This window comes from Rhincodon typus, chromosome 22 (assembly GCF_021869965.1).
Source record: "Rhincodon typus isolate 14 chromosome 22, sRhiTyp1.1, whole genome shotgun sequence".
Classification (NCBI taxonomy): domain Eukaryota; kingdom Metazoa; phylum Chordata; class Chondrichthyes; order Orectolobiformes; family Rhincodontidae; genus Rhincodon; species Rhincodon typus.
Genome location: NC_063353.1, coordinates 2210436 through 2233411, shown reverse-complemented (window position 1 = coordinate 2233411; position 22976 = coordinate 2210436). Strand labels below are relative to the sequence as shown.

Sequence of the window (22976 nt, the reverse complement as noted above, 5' to 3'; positions counted from 1 at the left end):
GCTGCAACTTATTACTGACAGGCTTCCCAAAGGTCTGGTAAACCATAAGACCATAAGAAATAGGAATAGGAGTAGGCCGTTCAACCCCTTGAGCCTATTTGCCATTCACTAGGATAATGGCTGATTGGTTATTCCACAAGTTCCCTTTCCTGAAATTTCCCGATAACCCTTGATTTGCCTACTGATACACAGGAACTCTATCCCCCACAGCTCTCTGTGGCAAGGAGTTCCAAAGATTCTCAATCCTTTGTGAGAAGAAATTCACCTCATTTCAGTCTTAAACTGGCACTCCTTTATTCTGAGACTGTGCCCTCTGGTCCTAGACTCCCTGACAGGAAAAATCATCTCAGCATTTACCCTGTCAAATCCCTTTAGAATCCTATATGATTCAACAAATAGGAAGGACTCTATTAAACTGGAAAGGGGTAGAAAAGATTTACAAAGATGTTACCAAGACTGCAGGGTTTGAGTTGTAAGAAGAGGCTGGATAGGATGTGACTTTTTTCCCTGGAGCGTAGGAGACTGAACGGTGACCTTAAAGAGATTTATAGAATCATGACAGGCATAGATAAGATGAATAGCCAAGGTCTTTTCCCCAGGGTAAGGGTGTCCAAAACTAAAGGGCATAGGTTTAAGATGACAGGGGCAAGATTTAAAGGGTCCTGAGGGGCAACTTTTTCTCACAGAAGGTGGTGCGCATATGGAATGAATTGCCAGAAGAAGTGATAGAGGCGGGTACAATTTCAACATTTAAAAGACATTTGAACACGTACATGAATAGGAAAGGTTTAGAGGGATATGGGCCAAATCAGGCAAATGGGACTAGTTCAGTTTAGGAAACCTAGTCAGCATGGACGAGTTGGACCGAAGGATCTGTTTCTGTGGTGTATGATTCTATGACTCTATATTGCACAGATGGCAAGCTTGTCAACCAGCTGAAGGCCACAACCAAGACAATAATCATGCTGTGGTAGAACTATCATGAGCCAAGTTAGTGCTGAATCTGCTGAAGAACTACAACAGATGTTTGACATTCACTGAAGTGTTTAAGAATACAGGGCTCATCCTGCATGCCAGAAGACCCTAGTCCTCTACCAACCCAGATCAAATGTATCACACACTTTCAACTGAGATTCATGAAATAGTGTTGGAAAACATCTCAGATTTAAATCTTGGAAGCTGTCTATCTAAAAAGCTGAAAATGATGAAATAGTACACTCTTGAATCCAATTCGCCAGCTTGCTCCATAATAATTTACAAACTCAAGTTTGAGAATTGTACCATCAGACCTAACATTAAACTCAAAGTCAGATAGAGCGTGGTTAACTCAAGCTTGTCTATAATGCTGACACTTGATTAGCTTATAGGCACCGTATCGATGTTCTAGAACAACATTATTAATGCTGAATTAAAATAATGAGAGTCAGATACGAGGACATAACAAATGTGAAAGTTCTCTAAGACAGACATATCAAAGATAGTGACTGTGATAGCCTCACATCATCAGAGATAAATGGGACATAGTGTCAGAATACCTGGAGTAAGACTCACTAAATAGATGCTCTTGTTCAGAACGATAGCAGGGAGCGTGATCACAAAATGGCAAAGGAAATGTTTCAAAGACAATCTTAAAGCTTCAATTAAGTCCACTCTATTAACATCAATGCACGGGGAACAGATGCTAAAGGTGACCAAAACATGACATCAAGACTTTCTGCAAGAGATCCACCAACCCGACCGGCAGACAATCGATGTCTTCACTGTGGGAGAACCTGCAAGGTAAGGATAGGGCTAAAAGACATCTGTGAGCCCACAGTCAACACTGATACCTGACTTCAGCCATAAATAAGAAAGAATCAATTCCACATAAAGGATTGCCAACAGACATCAGTCCATGTCTACATTTGGACCCGAATTGATAAATGGCACGTGAAAGGGGTAAAGGATAGTAAAGAGTTTTGAATATCTCAAGTTGTGTACTTACAGTCAGAAGATGTGAGCATCATGCTGATATACTCGTGAACATGTTATGCTTTGTCTGGATATTATAATAATGTATACAACTTTGAATATGATTGGATAATATAGTTATGTATATTAACTTGGAATGTGAAGTACAATGAACACAGTTGGATAGAAGAAAGAAAGCAAGAACTGCAGATGCTGGAGTCAGAGATAACAAAGTGTGGAGCTGGAGGAACACAGCAGGCCAGGCAGCATCAGAGGAACAGGAAAGCTGACGTTTTGGGTCAGTTCTGAGGAAGGGTCACTCGACTCAAAACGTTAACTTTGATTTTTCTCCCAGATGAGCTTTTCCAGCAACTTCTGGTTTTGTTTCTGATTTATAGCATCGACAAATCTTTTGGTTTTTATTTAGTATCTAAACAAGATGCCCGCCATTTACAAGGCACAAGTCAGGAGTGTGACGGAATATCCTCCACTTGCCTGGATCAGTGCAGCTCCAACAATATTCAAGAAGCTTAGACACCATCCAGGACAAACAGCTGCTTGATTGGTACCACATCGACGAACATTCAGTACCTTCACCTAATTACTTTCCTTTGACAGTCAATGGTATTACCAAAGATGAAAACCCCACAATCAACATCAGAGAGGTCATCACTGAAACGGAACTGGATCAGTCACATAAATACTGTGGCTACAAGATCAGGTCAGAAACTAGGAATTCTGCCTCCTGAAAAGTGGACCACCATCTAAAAGGACAGTAGTATATGGAATACAGTCCAGTTGCTTGAATAAGTTTATCACTAATAACACTTTAGAAGCTCAATACCTTCCAAGGCAACGCAGTCTAGTTGATTGACAAACCACCTACAACATTAAAGTACTTTCAGCTTCTACCACTGGCAAACAGTGGGCAGCTACATGTGAAAATTATTAGACGCACTACAGCACCAAATCCCTTCAAATGCATCAGCCAAACCTGCATTATCTACCATCTTGACAAATCAGTCTAACAGGGACACAGAAACACCAACATTAGCTCTCAATATCACATATGACCCTGACCTATCTTGCCTGCAACGAGACGTGCACAATATTTAGGCTGACAGTAACACTGGTGTCACACAGTGGCAGGCAACGACCATCTGCAGCAAGAGTGAAGTGAACTGTTGCCTCTCGGCAGTCAATGGCATAGCCATCACTGAATCCCCCTACTATCAATATCTTGGGGTTTACCAATGACCAGAACCTGAACTGGATTAGCCATATAAATAGCTGTGACTAGAAGAGCAGGTCAAAGGCTAGTAATCCTACAGCAAAGAACTGACTCCTGACTCCCCAAAGCCTGTCCGCCATTTACAAGGCGCAAGTCAGGAGTGTGATGGAATATGCTCCATTTGCCTGCATCAGTGCAGCTTCAACAATACTCAAGAAGCTTAGACACCATCCAGGACAAACAGCCTGCTTGATTAGCACCACATTGTTGAACATTCACTCCCTTCATCACTGACACTCAGTAGCAGCGGTGTGTATTGTCTACAAGATGCACAGGAAATTCACCAAGACTTCTCAGACAACAGCTTCCAAACCCACAACCACTATTATAAGGGCAGAAATTACATAGGAACAGCATTATCTACAAGTTCCCGTCCAAACCACTCACCGTTCTGACTTGGAAATATATATCTTCCTTCAATATCGCTGGGACAAAATTCTGACATTCCCTCCTTAATGGTATTATAGGTTGACCCATAGCAAATGGATTGCAGCAGTTCAACAAGGCAGCTCACCACCACATTCTCAAGGACAACTAGGGATGGGCAATAAATGCTGGCCTAGCCAGCCGTGCCCACACTCCATTACTGATAAGAAAAATTACCATGTCTCTTGGGTCAACATCTGAAATGTCCCTGAATAACTATACTACATGGATTACCATGGTTTGAGATGGTGGCATACTACCATTTTCACAAGGGTAATTAGAAATGGATAATAAATACTGACTTGCTAATGATGCCAAAATCACACAAAAAGGAAAAAAAAATTTACCATAAGCTAAAGGGTTACCCTTCATTTTAAGTAAATGCTATCTCTGAACACTACAAATGTGGAAGGGGAAAAAAGGTAAGCAGTAGTTATTGTATGTTGACAGAAAATAGCTTAATAGAAAATGTTTTTTTAAAAAGTCACATGTGCTTACTGTAATAGACACCTGACTAACTGGTTTGCAAATGGCACTAATATGAAAACAGAAGCAGACCTGCATCCTGTGTGAAAGTGGATAAGTGAGGTTCTGCAACTTTTTTTCACATATACATTCAGTTCCATAACCAATAAATCCTACCTGTCTCTGGATATGAGGTGGTTCTGTAGCCAGGATCCTTTTGCAACTGAATTTCACTTAATGAAAAAACTGAGGCACCTAGTATAAATGAAATGAAGAAGAATGTCTTTTAGTCTCACAGTGCCAGTCTGAGGACAGAAGCATCAGAGGTTATTATATCTGTACAATGCAACAAAGTAGTAACAAAGACTGGAAAAAAAATTCAAGTGAAGAAATTACACTAAAATTTTTGATCAAAATAAAGGGTATATTCTAGCCTCAAGGTCAGCTTTCCTTTCTGAAATGACTGTACCATATCAGGATCTGATATTTATTCTTCATCAGTTGGTTGGGAAGGATGTTTTCTATACATGCTACCGAAGGGCGAATGTCAACATCGATCTGCATAATCATGAATCTCAGAAATATATTTTTTTACTGATCAAACCTATTAGCTATTCAGCACAATGTGCAGGAAAACATGATCAACAATACATTAAAATAAAAAAAAGTCTTTTATCTGTTCTATGCAAGGTTTTGTTGTTACACTTTGTCCTCTTTCACCATTTTATAACAAATTTTTTCTTCTGCATTGATGGCACTGCCAAGGCATAGTCACAGGAATGGAATTAGGTCATCCAACTCCTTGCTCCACTACTTCAATAGATCACAATTAATCATCACCTCAACTTCATTTATCAGCCTTTGATTCAAATCCTCTGATAATCTTAATCAAAAGACATTGATCTCAGCCTTAAAAAAAAAACTTTCAACGGAGCCCCAACATTAACAGTCTCTTTAAGGAAAGGGTTCCAGATTTCCAATACCATTGTGTGAACAGTACAGCAAACTTTTAATTGTCTGGACCTATGGGTCCAGGAACGTGCTGGCTAATCAAACATTCTGGATAATCAAGAGGTACACCTAACCACAGTAAACCCTGACCAAGTGAAACTTCAAGACATTAACATCCTTAAAAAAAAAAGACGTTAAAAAATCAACACAGGTCCTAAAATCAATGTAAAAACACATAATAAGTAATAGAAACATAATAAGCATAAATACTTGGACATCACTGTAGAGGAGATATATAATTTTTGCTGGTTTATCAAGAGTGACAAATTGATAGGATGCTGCTTAAAAGGAAGTTAGATGTACTTCATTGTTTCACTCATAAATGGTTATGGTCTCATTGTTCTGGAGTGTGAAAAAGGAAGGCAAGAGAGCAAGAAAAGCCAAGCCACAAGGGGAAAAAGGAGAGGACAGACTGCTGTCTACATGTAATATTCTATCAATTCAAAAACAAAGCTGTTGCATTTTGAATCTGTTTAATTATTGCGCTGTATAAAAGGTCAATTCTAAAGGCTTACTCTTGTGAGACACAGACTTGGATTTCATGGTCACCGCTAATCTCAAGAAGGTTACCCGCAAGGATCTCTATGGTGCAGATTTCCTCTTTCCCATTTCAATCTGGTGCCATGTCATGGGACATCTAAATGTCCAGCAACAGTGATGTCATTGACTGCTAATGGTGTTCGGTTATGTTGACAGATTCTCATAGACTACAAACCAGGAAATAAAGTGTACTGAATTTTACAACCTTAGATTAAACAACTAAAATAAATTACTGGGACATATACAAACAATGAAAATAGATCTGAAATATCATTTTACAAAAATAGACTTGAAGGTGGAATCTGAAATATCAGCAGTATTAATTTTGTTTCTTTGACTTGAATGTTTTCTCATTTTACACAATCGTTAAATTTTTCAGAGCTTGTAAGGCCTACAGCATTAATAATTAATTTAACATGCCATTTAAAAATCCACTTAAGCTACATTCACCAAGGCCAACTTTTCAAGGTTTCCAACAGTGGCACCAATAGTTTAAAAGGATAAATTCTAGCTAGTTCAGTGATTTCTATTGCACTGCAGACTCGAGAACAGTGTATTCCAATGGAGAAGAGTCGAATCTGGGGCAGCACGGTGGCTCAGTGGTTAGCATTGCTGCCTCACAGCACCAGGGACCCGGGTTCAATTCCTCCCTTGGGCGACGGTCTGTGTGGAGTTTGCACATTCTCGCAGTGTCTGCGTGGGTTTCTTCCGGGTGCTCCGGTTTCCTCCCATAGTCCAAAGATGTGCAGGTTAGGTGGATTGGCCATGCTAAATTGCCCATAGTGTTCAGGGGTGTGTAGATTAGGTGGGTTATAGGGGGATGGGGATGAGTGGGATGCTTCAAGGGTTGGTGTGGACTTGTTGGGCCAAAAGGCCTCTTTCCACACTGTAGGGATTCTCTTCTAATCAATGACAACAACTTCTAGACTTTCACGGATTTCAGCTTTGTTTAGACTGGAAAGAGTGGCTTGCAATCAACAATGCAGTGAAGTTTACTGCGAAGAGTGGCCTGCAGTCAACATTGCAGTGACACACACTGGCAAGGTCGGTCCATTGTTAGCATCACAGTACAGCAGATTAGGAAGTGTGGCCCAATGAGCATGGCAGTGAAGCAGACTGGAAAGAGTGACCCATATTCAGCAGCACAGTGAAACAGACTGGAAAGTGTGGCCTGCAGTCAGTTCTTGTTGAAAAAGGTAAGAAGTCATCACAGGAAGTCTATAAGTTAATTAGCTGTATCGGAAAGGGGGATTTGAAGGCTGGAAGCTCAAACCAAACATCAGATGTGACACAGACACTTGCTTATCTGTTAAATGGTCGAAGCATATTCTCTTCTCAAGTTTTAACACAGAATACACATTGGTGGTAAAACTAATATAATACATAAAAAACAACATAAATAAATGATTAATTAAAATCTCATTAAGAATGACAATACAGATGATATTGTCAAAGCTGCAATATGTGGAAGCTCAAGGATACCACAGTGATCCGGGGTAAACATATCTATAGCAAGTGCTTGAAAGTATTTTGAAGCAGCTTTGGCTCAGTTTTGTGAGCTGGAGGCTGAACTACAGGCACTGCGATGCATCTGGAAAGGGAAAGTTGCCTGGATTCTTTGAACCAGGAGGCAGTCACACCTCTTAGAATTAAATAGTCTGTGGTGTGGTCAGGGTCAGTAGGGTGTGATTGTAAATGAACCAGGTATGGAGACCCAGAGGACAGACATTAAGTGTTTCAGCTCTGCAACTGTCCAACAAGTTAGAGGTTCTCTCAACTATTCTGGATGAGAGTGGGGAGTGTGGAATGGATGAACTAAATAACCACAGTAGCATGGTACAGGAAGCCATTCAAGTGGGGTGAGTGAAAATGAGCACAGTGGTAATAGGGGACAATACAGACAGGGAGACTGACACTGCTCTCTGCAGCAAAGAGTGACAGTCCACATGGTTCTGTTGTCTGCCTGGTGCCAGGGCTTAGGATGTCTTATCTGGGCTGGAAATGATCTTGTAGTGGAAAGGGGAGGATCTAGTTATTGTGGTCCATGTAGACATCAGTGACATAAGTAGAACTAGGAAAGAGGTTCTGCATTGCTACTATGAGGAACCAGATACCAAAAATAAGCAGAACCTCAAAGGCAGCGATCTTTGGATTATTACATGAGCAAACAGGCATAGAATAAACAAGGTCAGAAAGATGAAAGCGTAGCTAAAAGGCTTGTGTGGGAGAAGTGGGTTCCAGTTTGCGGGACATTGACACCAATACTTGGGAAAATGGGATCTGTACTGTTCAGTTGGCCTACATATCATAGGGTCATAGGATCCCTACAGTGTGGAAACAGGCCCTTGACCCCAACAAGTCCACACCGACCCTCGGAGCATCCCACCCAGACCCATCCCCCTATAGCCCACCCAAGCTACACATCCCTGAACACTATGGGCAATTTAGCATGGCCAATCCACCTAGCCTGCACATCTTTGGACTGTGGGAGGAAACCGGAGCCGGAGGAAACCCACGCAGACATGGGGAGAATATGCAAACTCCACACAGACAGTCACCCAAGGGTGGAATCGAACCCGGGTCCCTGGCACTGTGAGGCAGCAGTGCTAACCACTGAGCCACCGTGCCAGCCCATGGCTCAATTGAGGGGGAATGCCTAAATTCAGGAAACCAAGATAGAAGCAGTCTGGATAGAGATGAGGAATGATAAAGGCAAAAGTTCACTTTATGGAAAATGTGTACAGGTCCCTAACAACCAAATGGTTGAACAGGATATTAAGGAAGAAAACTGGGAGCATGTCAGAAAGGTACAGCAATTGTCATGGGGGGATTTTAACCTACACATAGACTATAAAAATCAGATAAGAAAGTGAAATCTAGATGGAGAATCATTGAATGCTTTTGGGACAATTCCCAAGACCAGCATGTTATGGCACCAACCAGACTGCTGCCAACACTAGACCTAGTTTTGACCATTGAGACACAACTAACTACTGACCTCACAGGGAAAGTGACCCTGGTCTGCAGTAACCATAATACAACTGAATGTTACACACAGTTTAAAGGAGAGAAGTGTGGGTTCAACACTTCCATTTTGAATTTAAACAAGGACAATTACGTGGCCTGAAAGCAGAGCTAGCAAAAGTGAACTGGAATTTAGGGTATGGGATAGGTCAATAGAGATACAGTGGCAAACATTTAAGGGGATATTCCACAAAACAAAGAATAGATACATTCGTACAAATAAGAAAAATTCTAAGGGATGGACCCACCATCTGTGATTACTTAAAAGTATAGTATTAAAAGTTGAAAAAAAGCATAATTGTGCAAAGATAGGTGGCAGGTCAGTGGATTGGACAGTATATAAATAAAAGCAAAGGATTACTGGAAAGAGAGAATGACAGGAAGATAGACAAAAATATAAAACAGTTTCTTCAGATATTTAAAACAGAAAAAGAGTTAACATAGCAAGCGTTGGTCCCATAGAAAATGAGTCAAGGGAATTAGCAGTGGAGAATAAAGAGATAGGAGACAAATTGAACAGATATAGTGTGCTGGTATTCACCAGAAATGATGCAAGTAGCATCCCAAAAATGGCTGTAAATCAGGAATTAAAAGGGAGAGAGGAACTCAAGAAAATTACAATTATGAAGGAAGTAGTCTTCAGTAAATTGCTGCAACTGCAAGTTGACAAGTCCCCAGGTCCCAAAGGATTTCATTCTCGGATCTTACAAGAAGTAGCTACAGAGATAGTTGCAGGAAGCAGGAAACTACAGGCCAGTTAGTTTAACATCTGTCAGAGAGAAAATTCCAGAAGCTATTATTAGAGGCATTTATAACAGAACAACTGGATAAATTCAAGGTAATCAGGCAGAGCCAACTTATTTTTATTCATTCACAGGATGAGGGCGTCGCTGGCTAGGCCAGCATTTATTGCCCATCCCTAATTGCCCACAGGGCTGTCAAGAGTCAACCACATTGCTGCGGGTCTGGAGTCACGTGTAGTCCAGACCAGGTAAGGATGACAGATTCCTTCCCTAAAGGACATTAGTGAACCAGATGGGTTCTTCTGACAATTGACAATGGATTCACGTCATCATTAGATTCTTAATTCCAGATTTTTATTGAATTCAAATTCCATCATCTGTCGTGGTGGAATTGAACCCGGATACCCAGAATGTGATCTGGGTCTCTGGATTAACAGTCCAGCGACAGGATAGGTATTATCAGGTTAGTGGTATTATCATTAGACTATTAATCTAGAAATCCAGCTGATGTCCTGGGGACCCGGGTTGGAATCCCACCACAGCAGATAGTGGAATTTGAATTAAAAAAAAGTCTGGAATTAAGAATCTACTGATCACCATGAATCCACTGTTGATTGTCGGAAAAACCCATCTGGTTCACTAGTGTCTTTCAGGGGAGGAAATCTACCACCCTCACCTGGTCTGGCCTACATGTGACTGCAGACACACCAATGTGGTTGACTCTCAAATGCCTCTGAAATGGCCTAGCAAGCCACTTAGTTGTACAAATCGCTGCAAAGTCTCAAAGAAATGAAACTAGACAGATCACCTGGCATCGACCTAAGCACCAGAAAAGACAATGGCAGAAACAACCCTCTTGACCCTGCAAAGTCCTCCTCACTAACATCTGGGGGTTCATGCCAAAATTGGAGAGCTGTCTCACAGACTAGTTAAGCAACAGCCTGACATAGTCATACTTACAGAATCATACCTTACAGACAATGTTCCAGACACCACTATCACCATTCCTGGATATGTCCTGTCCCATCTGTAGGACAGATCCAGCAGAGGTGGTGGCACAGTGGTATACAGTTGGGACGGTGTTGCTCTAGCAGTCCTCAACATTGACCCCAGACCCCATGGAGGCTCATGGCTTCAGGTTAAACATGGGCAAGGAAACCTCCTGCTGATTACAACATACCGTCCTCCCTCAGCTGATGAATCAGTACTCCTCAATGTTGAGCAACACTTAGAGGAAGCACTGAGGATGGCAAGGGCACAAAGTGTACTCTGGCTGGGGGATTTCAGTGTCTACCACCAACAGTGGCTCGGCAGCAGTACTACTGATTGAGCTGGTCAGGTCCTGAAGGACACAGCTGCTAGACTGGGTCTGCAGGTGGTGAGGGAACCAACAAGAGGGAAAACCATGCTTGACCTCATCCTTACTAATCTGCCAGCTGCAGCTGCATCTGTCCATGACAGTATCGGTAAGTGTGATCATCGCACAGTCCTTGTGGAGACGAAGTCCCGCCTTTACACCGAGAACAGCCTCCATCGTGTTGTGTGGCGCTATCACCATGCTAAATGGGACAGACTTTGCACAGATCTAGAAACTCAAGACTGGGCATCCATGAGGCACTGTGGGCCATCAACAGCAGCAGAATTGTACTCCGGCACAATCTGCAACCTCATGGCCCAGCATATCCCCCACTCAACCATTACCATCAAGCCAGGGGATCAACACTGGTTCAATGGAGAGTGCAGGAGGGCATGCCAAGTGCAGCACCAGGCATACCTGAAGATAAGGTATCAACCTGGTGAAGCCACCAAACAGGATGACTTGCTCGCCAAACAGCAGAACCAACGGATCAGATCTAAGCTCTACAGTCCTGCCACATCCAGTCGTGAATGGTGGTGGACAATTAAACAACTCACTGGAGGAGGAGACCCCACAAATCTCCCCATCCTCAATGATAGAAGAGCCCAGCATATCAGTAGAAAAGACAGGGCTCAAGCATTCGCAGCAATCTTCAGCCATAAGTGCTGAGTGAATGATCCATCTCGGCCTCCTCCAGTGGTCTCCAGCATTACAGGTCTTCAGCTAATTTGATTCACCCCATGTGATATCAAGAAATAGTTGGAGACACTGGATACTGAAAAGGCTACGGGCCCTGACAACATTCCTGCAATAGTACTGAAGACTTATGCTCCAGAACTTGCCGCTCCCCTAGCCAAGCTGTTCCAGTACAGTTACAACGCTGATATCTACCAGACAACGTGGAAAATTGCCCAAGTATGTCCTGTACACAAAAAGCAGGACAAATCCAACCCGGCCAATTACCGTCCCATCAGTCTACTCTTGATCATCAGTAAAGTGACGGAAGGTGTCATCAACAGTGCTATCAAGCAGCACTTGCTCGGAAATAACCCGTTCAGTTTGGGTTCCGCCAGGGCCACTCAGCTCCTGATCTCATTACAGCCTTGGTTCAAACATGGACAAAACAGCTGAATTCCAGGTGAGGTGAGAGAGTGACAGCCCTTGATATCAAGGCTGCATTTGACCGGAGTGTGGCATCAAGGAGCCAATCAACAGGTATCGGGGGTAAACTCTCCGGTGGTTGGAGTCATACCTGACAAATAGGAAGATGGTCGTGCTTGTTGGCGGTCAATCATCCCAGCTCCAGGACATCTCTGCACGAGTTCCTCAGGGTAGTGTCCTAGGCCCAACCATCTTCAGCTGCTTCATCAATGACCTTCACTCTATCATAAGGTCAGAAGTGGGGATGTTCACCAATGATTGTACAATGTTCAGCACCACTCGTGACTCCTCAGATACTGAAGCAGTCCATGTTCACATGCAACAAGATCTGGACAATATCCAGGCTTGGGCTGACAAGTAGCAAGTAACATTTGCGCCACACAAATGTCAGGCTATGATCATCACCAATAAGAGACAATCTAACCACCATCCCTTGACATTCAATGGTGTTACCATCACTGAATCCACGACTATCAACATCGTGGGGGTTACCATTGACCAGAAACTCAAGTGGACTCACCACATTAACATAGTGGCTACAAGAGCAGGCCAGAAGCTCGGAATATTGCAGCGAGTAACTCACCTCCTGACTCCTCAAAGCCTGTCTGCCATCTACAAGGCACAAGTCAGCAGCGTGATGGAATACTCCCCACTTGCCTGGATGAGTGCAGCCCCAACAACACTCAAGAAGCTTGACACCATCCAGGACAAAGCAGCCTGCTTGATTGGCACTGCATCCACAAGTATCCACTCCCTCCACCACCGACGCTTAGTAGCAGCAGTATGTACTATCTACAAGATGCACTGCAGAAATTCACCAAAGATCCTCAGACAGCACTTTCCAAATGCACAACCACTTCCATCTAGACGGACAAGGGCATCAGACATATGGGAACACCACCACCTCCAAGTTTCCTTCCAAGTCACTCACCATCCTGACTTGGAAACATATCGCTGTTCCTTCACTGTTGCTGGGTCAAGATCCTGGAATTCTCTCCCTAATAGCATTGTGGGTCAACCCATAGCAAGAGGACTGCAGCACTTCAAGAAGGCAGCTCACCACTGCCTTCTCAAGGGCAACTAAGAATGGGCAAGAAATGTTGGCCAGCCAGCGACGCCCACATCCCCCAAACGAATAGAAAAAAATACCACTAGGCCATTGCCTCCCCCACAACAACATGGTTTTGTCAAAGGGAAGTCATGTTTAACTAGTTTATTGGAGTTTTTTGAAGAAGTAGCTTGTGCTATAAATAAAGGAGAACCAGTAGATTGATTGGACTTTGATTTCCAGAGCATATTTGAAAAGGTTCACCATCAAAGGTTACTGCTGAATATAAAAGCTCAACATGTAGGAGGCAACATACTGGCATGGATAGGAGATTGTCTGGCTAACATGGAGCAGAGATTTGGAATAAATGGGTCTTTTTCAGGCTGGCAGGGTGTCATGAGTGGTGTCACAGAGGTTGGTGCAAGGACCTTAACTCTACAATTCTTATAAACGATTTAGATGAAGGGATCAAAGGTATGGACGTTAGATTTGCTGATGAAACGAATATAGGTATGAACTTCAATTGTAAAAAGGAGTCTATAAAGGGATATAGAAAGGTTGAGTAGGAAAAAAAGTCTGGTCAATGGAGTACAAATGGGCAAGTGTGAAATTGCCTATTTTGGCAGAAAGAATAAAAAAAGCATTTTATCCAAATTGAGAGAGGTTACAGAGAGGTCTGGGTGCCTTAATGCATGAATTTCAGAAGGTTTATTTTGCAGGTACAGCAAGTAATCAGGAAAGATCAGAGATAGCTACTAGAATATGTACAGTACTGGTCGCCATACTTAATGTTAATGCATTGGAAGCAGTTCAGAGCAGGTTTACTGGACTAATACCTGGAAGAAACGGATTGCCTCATGAGGAAACACTAGAGGGAGTGGGCCTGAATGGAGTTTGGAAAAGTCAGAGGCAACTTCACTAAAATATATAAGATCATGAGGGGACTTAACCAGATGGATGACAAAGATGTCTTCCTCTTCTGGGGAAATCTAGAACCAGGGGTTATAGTTTAAAAATAAGGGGTCACCAATTTAAGACAGGATGTGGAAACTTTTTTTTCCTCTCGGAGGCTTGAGCATTTTTGGAATTCCCTTCAAGGCAGTGGATGCAATATCTTTAATGATCTTTAAGGTAGAGATAGATAGATTCATGGTTAACAAAGGGATGAAAGATTATTGGGATATGCATGAAGGTAGAGTTGAGGTTAAAATCAGATGAGCCTTGATCTTATGTAATGGTGGAGCAGGGTCAAAGGGCTGAGTGGCCAGCTCTTGTTCCTTGTTTGTCTGAAAGTCCACCGAAAGTTGTCAGTTTCATAGTGTCACGATTCTCTGGAGCAGTACGCTGACAATAAAGCTCCTCTATTCCCAGAGTCATCACTAAAGTTAAAGATTTTAAAAAGTTCACAGAATTCCCCAATTTACCTGTCTTTTAGGCCCTAGTTGACAGAAAACGTGGACCAGACTTCTGCACTTAACAAATTACGATTTATTATAAGTAATTAGACTTAGTTACAAGTAAACAATTACGAACAATCAGTATGTAACTCTGATCCCCTTATAAACTCCTCCTTTTACATACACACACACACACACACACACACACACACGCAGACAGGAAAAAAATTTGAGTTATGAACAGAGAGAAATACACTGGGAAAGGAGTTCAGTGATTCTTGCTCGTAAAGGTTACTGAGATAATTCTTATGATTGTTGCAATGGTCAGAATGTTGATTTTCAGTTGTCCTCCTCCAGATAGTTTCTCTGTACAAGAGGTACAGGGTGCTGGTTTACTTAGGAAGTGTCTCTGGCTTATTAATTACAAATCTCAGCTCACAGCAACTGCAGAATGAAATAGAAAGTGCTTTTCTGCAGGTTTAAAGTGCTTTTCTGCAGGTTTAAAGTGACTTAATGAAGGAATCAGAGAGGGAGCGCAAGGTGGGCGGGTAGTGGGGAAAGAGAGAGAGAGGGAGTGAGCAAGAAAAGAGTGAGCGGGAAAATGGGTGGGGCGGGGAAGAGGGAGGGCGAGCAAGAGTGACGGGGGAAGAGAGAGCGAAAGTATTAGAGTGAGATGGAGAGTGAGAGAGTGAAAGTACGAGAGAGACAGCGGGTGAGTGAGAGCGAGTGTGAGAAAGAGTGTGAGAGCGCGCGCCCATGACAGAGTGTGAGCAAGAGCACGAGAGAAAGATGGGGGTTGGGGGGTGGTGTGAGCGGGAGACAGAGTGGGAGAGAGAGATGGAGGGACTGGGGGGAGAGAGAGAGAAAGTGCGAGAGAGATAAAAAGCTGATGATGGCCTGAAGGCATCCGTGTATCTTGTTCACAGTCCCAAGTCATTAGATACTGCAGAACCAATCATATAACTGTTGTCAGGCAGAAGGCCTTTGTCACTAGGAACTGGTCACTAGCCTAATCTGTTATTTGTTGCCAAAGGTCCATTTGCATACAGCCCTTAGGTTCCTGTTCATCTGCAACTACTCAAGTGACCCATGGCTGTGCAAACAGCATTAATAATGAGCAACAAGCACCTTGCTTTCAAACTGTGCTGCAATCCCGGTCCTTTTTCTTTTCTCATTTCTGTCCACAATTTAAAAACCTCAAAAAGAAAAAGATATGATCTTTGTGAGAGGAATAATAATGGCAAATGCTGGCAGTTTCACCTTCAAGACAGGTGAAAAGAGAAGCAAGACACAAGAGAAAAGAAAATGAAGCAACAGGAAGTCTCTTTTCACATTTCAATTTGGTTCTTCAAATTAGAATTTTGAAAACATTGCAGTCAGATCCTGGGCAAAATTCCCCAAAACAGTTTCAGACAGGACACCCCAAATCATTAAGCTTCCGGGTGAAGAGGGTTAAACTGGCTCTACTTCTTTATTCACCCATCCCCTTGTGGATAGGTTTCTTCTCGAACTAAATGAAGTTATGTTTTAAAAGGAGAAAATGTTAACTCAAGAATGCCCAGTTAAAAAGTGAGTTTATTAAATACTGAGCATGAGAAGAATTAGTAACACAACACAAATACACAGAGATTGTAAATAATAGGAGAGTGAGTTTGAAAAGATAAAAGTTGAAAAAAAAACTCTGAGCTGTTCGCAAAGAGTGGACAGTTGAATGGTATGCTGTTGCAGTGTAGTATACTGGTCGTGTTGACATTGCTTGTTGAAGAGTCGATACCAAAGATTTTTATTTTTACAGATTGTTATGATTCTGTTGTTTTGATTCCTTTTCAATTCCAGCATTCAAGATGAAAGCGATTCCTTTGGTTGTAATTTTTCCTCTTATCTGGCTTGTTAGCTAGCTGGCTTCTAGAAGTCAGGGAGAAAGCTGTGGTTGGTTTGCTCACCGAGCTGGTTCGTTAGTTTGCAGACATTTCATTACCCTTCTGTGTAACATCATTAGTGCAGCTTATGATGAAGTATCCACAACCTGAGCTACAAATCTTACGCAAAAACCTTAAAGTCAGAGAGGGAAAAAAGATACTACCTACAATGAAGGGTGACTAAGGGAGAGCACACTAAAGCACAAATCTAGGCTAGTACATATGGGTACCACGTCTCATTAGAATGCACACGAGAACCTTAATCCTACTGCACACACGCACACACACACCCCACCGCACATGCGCATGCAGGAACCTCAGTCTCACGAACACACTTCAACAGCATTTAAACTAATTTTTTTACCCCTGTCCCAAAGCAAAGACCACAATAATGATCCTGCAGTTTGGGGCATAATCGACAGTGGGTTGCTGTTGAGCAGGGGAGTCGTCAACTTCTCATTATCTTTATGATCGCAGTCCAGTCTGTTTTGACTTGCCTCTTCCCTCTTTGAAGGACTGTTGCTTGAAGTTCACTTCAGATCTTTATGCATGACATTCCAAGGGTGTCTCTCTCTCTCCAGACAGGCATCTGATCTGCATTTTCTTTTTGATGTATTAACTTTTGTTTTAAACAAGCACATTTTGGATTTACAAATTGGAAACGTCCACAGTACTTAGGTATTTACCTATGGTCATGACAAAAGTAACCAAAGTACTTCTGAGGGAACTAGGTTACATGATATGGTAGGAGAGGGAGGGAAGGAGTAGATTAGGGAGAAATTTATCTGGCCTCTCATCTGTCCTTAGTGGGAGTTGATGAAAATGAAGGCCAAAGTGAACATTTGAACAAGCATGCAGAGAAAATACTAGTGGTGAACAAGTGGCTCACATGGAAGAAAATACGCCAGGAAGGCGAATGGGAAGTAGTAACGTGATAGAGTTGGGAAGTTGATGAAAGCAAAGTGATGTGGGAAAGATAACATTTTCCCCATGGTTCCCGTTCCAATTTAATTCCATATTTCCTTTATCTGCCTTTGCATGTTAAATGACACAACACCTCTCACCTTAAAGAAGAAGAGCAGGGGAAAGAAAAGGCAGGCAGCACCGAAAGAGAATGCAGAGAGCACAAACAAGCAAAATCTGCATCTGTATACAATTGTTGTTGAAGCTTTTCAATTATAAATTCCTATACCCACATTTAAAGTGGGAAAAGAGATTCAGAATTTTAAAAAAAACCTAAAAATAAGGACAGAATTCTCAACCTTAAAAGGAAAATCTAATTTTCATTTGTGTTCAAATTATCTTATCTTATCCAAACAAAATGCTACCTGGAATCTATACTGAGTTATGATTCCTTACAACAGCATTGAAAATTGATTACTGCATATTAATCAGTGAATGATTTACCATCAGGTAGAGTGTGTGCCCTTGTTCCAAGACTTTTAAAGTAAAGATGCTTCATGGCGTCCTCAGCAGAAATTCTCTTCTTGGCCTGGTACTGCAAAGTAGATAAGGTACCACTGAAATCAAAGCAACTTTTCTTTGTTGTTAAAAAAAACTATAATGAAAGCATTAGCAACATTTCAATTATACAACTTACTTGTAAAAAGCTGGATAACAGATCAATTCCATCTGTGTCCAACCTATAAGAAAATGCAAGTTACAAACTGACGGAGTTACATAACACATTTCTGTTCTTATAGTGTACATCTTTTGCATATGTTGCCAGGATTGAAGCAAACTGACAGCTTCACTTACGTAAGTGTAACAAATAGATTATCTTGATAACACATGCACAAGTTATCCAGACATGGATTCTATCAATTCTAATCCGTTTAGGGAGACAATCAAATGTTGATTTAAGAAAAAGCCCATAGGAAGATAAAGCTTTGTACAATTACACATAAATCCCTTTAAGGCAATGAAGTATGTTTATCCAAACATTACAATATGCTTCCAGTCTAACCACAGCCGATGAATCCATGTTCCCACTAGCATGGAATCTTTTTAATTTTCAATTCACACAGATATTTCTTGTTTTAAAAGAGCCAATCAACATTAACAACCAATTTGGAATCAATTCTGAGCACTCTCCATACTGTGTAAAAAAAAAATTCCTGGTCACTAAATCTCTCTTGAACATGGTTTTTTTTGCATTAAATCAAGTCTTGCCATCATTACCGTTAGATTACCTATCTAATTCTACAATTATGACATTTAGCAACTTTAAGAAATCAACTGTTATAAATGTCAACCTAATGTCTTCATACAGAGGACATTTAATACCTTTACTTCAGTAAAGGTAAGGTTTTAAAAACTGCTGTGATATCTTAGACTTTCACCAACAAACTACATAAAGTTACTGTGTTGTCACAAGACTAATTGTCATTCTGTACTTATCCAATATGATAGTAGGTTCCCCTCTACTATAAAACCTTCAACGGATAACTCTGCACAGCATATACATATTTACGTTTTCCATGACTAAATACAATTGTACTGCATTTATCCACTTGAAGAAACTGTACTACACATGGTCATTTCCCCCCACAGAACATCCAAATTGGTCTCCAATGCACGCACTTGTAAAGTCCCAAACACCTACACCTTTTGCAGTTCACACATTTTCTGTCCATAGCAATCACTATACGAATCATAATTCATTGCATACTTAATCTGACCCAATTACTCAATGCAATTGACTACCAGTACCTTGGTGCATGATTTATTATAAGTTGTGGCTTATACTTAGGGAAGTTGTAAGCCTTAAATTCCTCATTTGAAGATATGCCTGGCCATGTCTCCTCTGTAGGTGTTCCTGTAGTAAATAAAATCCATTAGTGTAATGCAGAAACTCACTGAAAATACCAACATGAACTTAAGATTTCATAGGTCTTTCACTTTTTTTTGTAAACATGTGCTCAACAAAATGACTGATGCCAGCACATGGATGTGGCACATTGTGCCGTTTGAATTATGTTTAAACAGCACATGAAAATAGAAATAGTCATTTAACCACAAGTAAGAACTGTCCAAAAAACACCCTTTAAAAAAATATCACACACTGCTTAGTCAATTTACACTCTTTGTGTAGTTTGTTCTGAATTGGTAACATTAGACATGATAAAAATCATTTATTAAATGAGGAAATTTATCTGTAAAGTTAGCTGGAATTGCTCTCCATGGAGAAAAGGAAGATGAGGGAAGATCTGACAGTAGTGCATAATTATGACAGGTTTAGAGACAGTAGATAAAGAAAAGGTGTTCCCATTAGCAGATGGTGAAAGGATTATGGGACTCAGATTTACAGTGACTGCAGTGAGTGAGAATGACCTGAAACTCTCTGGCTACGAGACTGGTAGAAATAGAGACAATTAAAGGAAACTGGGATGGGTACTTGAGGGAAATTAACTTGCAAGGTTCCAAAAATAGAGCGGGTGAACATGACTGACTAGATGGCTTTAAAGAGCTGGCATGGATTCACTAGATCAAATGGCCTTCTCTGGTGCCATAATGATTCTAGGATTCCATACAGAAAAGAAAAATTCTAGTTAGGAATACAAAAATATTTAGGCGAAGAATCAACACTTGTTACATTTACAATTAAATTTCCAATCTACCTAGTAGCCTGAAAATCAAGTGCAATTCATCTTCGACGGTGGAACCAGGAAACAAAGGTCTTCCTGATGCCATTTCATAGAAGATACATCCGACGCCCCTGGAAAAATTGAAAGCACAAGATGCTTTAGTTCACGCAAGCAAATCTTTCAGAGCTGTATTCTAGAATTTAAATATACAAATTACCCTCTAACATGCATCTTCCTAAAAATTTAAGGAGAGAGGAGAAAGATTTAAAAAAGGGCATGAGGGGCAGTTTTTTTTGAAACACAGACAGTGGTTCTTATGTGGAATGAACTTCCAGAGGAAGTGGTGGATGCAGATACAGTTATAATGTTTAAAAGATATTTGGATAAGTACATGAATAGGAAATGTTTGGAGGGAAATGTTTGTCATCAACCTTTTCTTGCTCCTACATTACCTTAAATCTGTAATTCTTGCTAATTTGGAAAAATGCCTACAAGATCAGAAATGCAGTTTCCTGTTTCCATTCCATGCTTTTTTACTTTGTTGTGTTATAAACTGTAGATGTTAACACATGTATGTCTCTAGTACAAAATTAGCTTTTCTTGGTGGGTAAAGACGCAATGTTGGTGTATAACTGGATTCAAACTGTTCAGTCTTTTATCTTATTGCACTTCTGCACTGCATATATTAACTTACAAATTATGCACAAGGAGAATGGAGGCCCAATATTCCTGCTGTATATTTTGGACCACTCACAGTAGCAGTCCAGCCATCTTATATTTATTACTGAGGTTAGGTCAGAGCTAGATTATTGCGTGCAGTTCTGGAACCTACATTATAAGAGCAATATAAGTGCACTGGTGAGAGTGCAGAGCATATTTACTAGGATGTTTCCTAAGCTCAAGAGTTTTAGTTATGAAGAGAAATTAGATAGACTGGGGTCATTTTCCTTAGAACGGAGGAGACAGAGGGGTATCCAGATTGAGATGTATAAAATTATGAGGTAGATAGACAAGATAGATAGGAAGAAATGTTTCTCCTTGGTGGAGGAAGCAATGATCACAGGCATAGGTTTAAGGTAGAGACAGGAGGTTTAGAGGGAATGTGAGGAAAAACATTTTCACCTAGAGGGTGGTGGGAATCTGGAAATCATTGCCAGTAAGGATGGGACAGGGAGAAACCCTCCTAGTATTTAATACATATTTGGATGCACTTTAACCATGCAAAGGCATACAAGGCTATAGACCAAGTGCTGGAAAATGGATTCAGAATATTAGGTGGTTGCTTTATGACCAGTACAGAGTTGATGGACCAAAGGGATTTTTTCTGTGCTGCAGATCTCTATGACTTTGATCCGTATTTAACCATTTTCAAGGGATTCTAGAGAAAGACATAATGGATTTTCTGGTCTTCATTAATACAGAAGGTTACTTCTTTTAGATCACGCAATGAGAAGGCAGTCATTACTGGAGAGACAATGATGTAAGTGGAAGATCCAATATTTTTGACCTACGCGACTATCAATAGACTCTGAAGAACCAGAAAGTAAAATGGTTTGGAAGTTAAGTGACAAGCAAAGAATGAGAGTTTGTGGAGGAGGGTTCTCTTTTTCAGCAAGTTTAGGTAGTGATGGAGCTCTTAATGATCCAAATGAATTGGGATGACATAGAAGATGGTCTTTGAATGCATGAAGTGGAGCATAATATTGTGTGCTATAAGATTATACCAGCTCCACAGCCCTGCCACATTGACAGTACAGGCTCAGTGCAAAAGATACAGCTGAAACATTTGCAGCAATCTCCGGTCCAAAATGCTGAGTGGACGATGCATCTTGATTCCCTCCAGAGGTCCACAGTTTCACAGATGTCAGTCGTCATCCAATTCGTTTCACTCAATTTGGTATCAATTAATGGCTAGAGATACTGGATACTGAGTCACTAGATACTGCAGTTCCAGCAAACAGTCATACTGGACTTGAAATGTGAAGTCCTTTCTTTCTCCACAGAGGGATGAGAGTTTCTCCAGCACTTGCTGTTTAGATTTCAATATCCACAGTATTTTGCTTTTACCTACCAATAGAATTGGCTATCAGTTCCTTGCCAGCGCTGACTCACTTAACATGGACCTCATGTCTAATAAAAAGGTTTAACATTATTTTATAGGAAACAGTATTGTAAAAATGCTGCAAATCAGCCTTTTTGCTTAAAATTCCAAAATCTAATGAATAAATCTATACTGAGAACCAAGTGAAAAGGTGGTGTTATTAGCTGGCGCCAAACTTGGACTTTAATGACCAAGGAAAGGGTTTACGTTTCAGTTTGGCTCCCATCAACACATTTTTCTCATATGACTGTTTTCACAACTGTTTCACTAAGGAAAACATAGGTCTTATAAAGTGAAATTTTGACCTTTTTACTTTTAGCTGCACTCTGTAAAGCCCAAGTAGAACAGTTGAAAAGTAAACGCAATTAGAGTAAAATGTTTCTTTAAAGTCTGTCCAAATTTATTTACAAATGATACATGTAACATAATAGTTAATCATCTACAGTATAGAAAAATGCATTTAAAATAAATGTTATTTTAGATTTTTCTGGTAAAGGGGAGATATTATTCAAATATACATATTTAAGTGCTCTACATAGAGTTCTATAAAACTTTGATCATTATAATCATAATGTACTACAGATCCAAAGTCTGAAGAATGTCTTGGATTGGCAAACTATCATTCCCTCATTTCAGCTGCATCCCTATTTATCCTAACATACATTCATGTTCCTTTGTTCTTCTTCAGCTCCTCCGGTCTATTCTCTCTCATTAGCGGTAGCAATTTTCTGCTCAAGAAACCTGAAGCAATTTCCACACAAACAATATTTGATTTCTCTCCAATTCACTCACTTTGTAATAGCGATAGTATTTTGTCTCCTTGATTCCGTCACGATGTAGAACTTTTAAAAGGTTTAGAGCTGGAGGGTTCAAGTTATAGGTAGAGGCTAAATAGGCTGGGGCTTTATTCTTTGGAGCATTGGAAGCTGAAGGTGACCTTATAGAGGTTTATAAAA

At 40.9% G+C, this 22976-nt stretch overlaps 1 protein-coding gene across 1 annotated transcript in view; it reads right to left on the bottom strand.

Moving 5' to 3' along the window:
• LOC109925683 (cyclin-dependent kinase 17) overlaps nt 1-22976 on the bottom strand; it is a 168786-nt gene that overhangs the window by 3690 nt on the left and 142120 nt on the right. Inside the window, exons 13-17 of the mRNA XM_048610554.1 lie at nt 19953-20050; nt 19045-19150; nt 17933-17975; nt 17740-17830; nt 4310-4387 (exon numbers count right to left, since the gene is read on the bottom strand). Coding sequence (XP_048466511.1) covers nt 4310-4387; nt 17740-17830; nt 17933-17975; nt 19045-19150; nt 19953-20050 — 416 coding nt within the window. The remainder of the gene's footprint in view (nt 1-4309; nt 4388-17739; nt 17831-17932; nt 17976-19044; nt 19151-19952; nt 20051-22976) is intronic.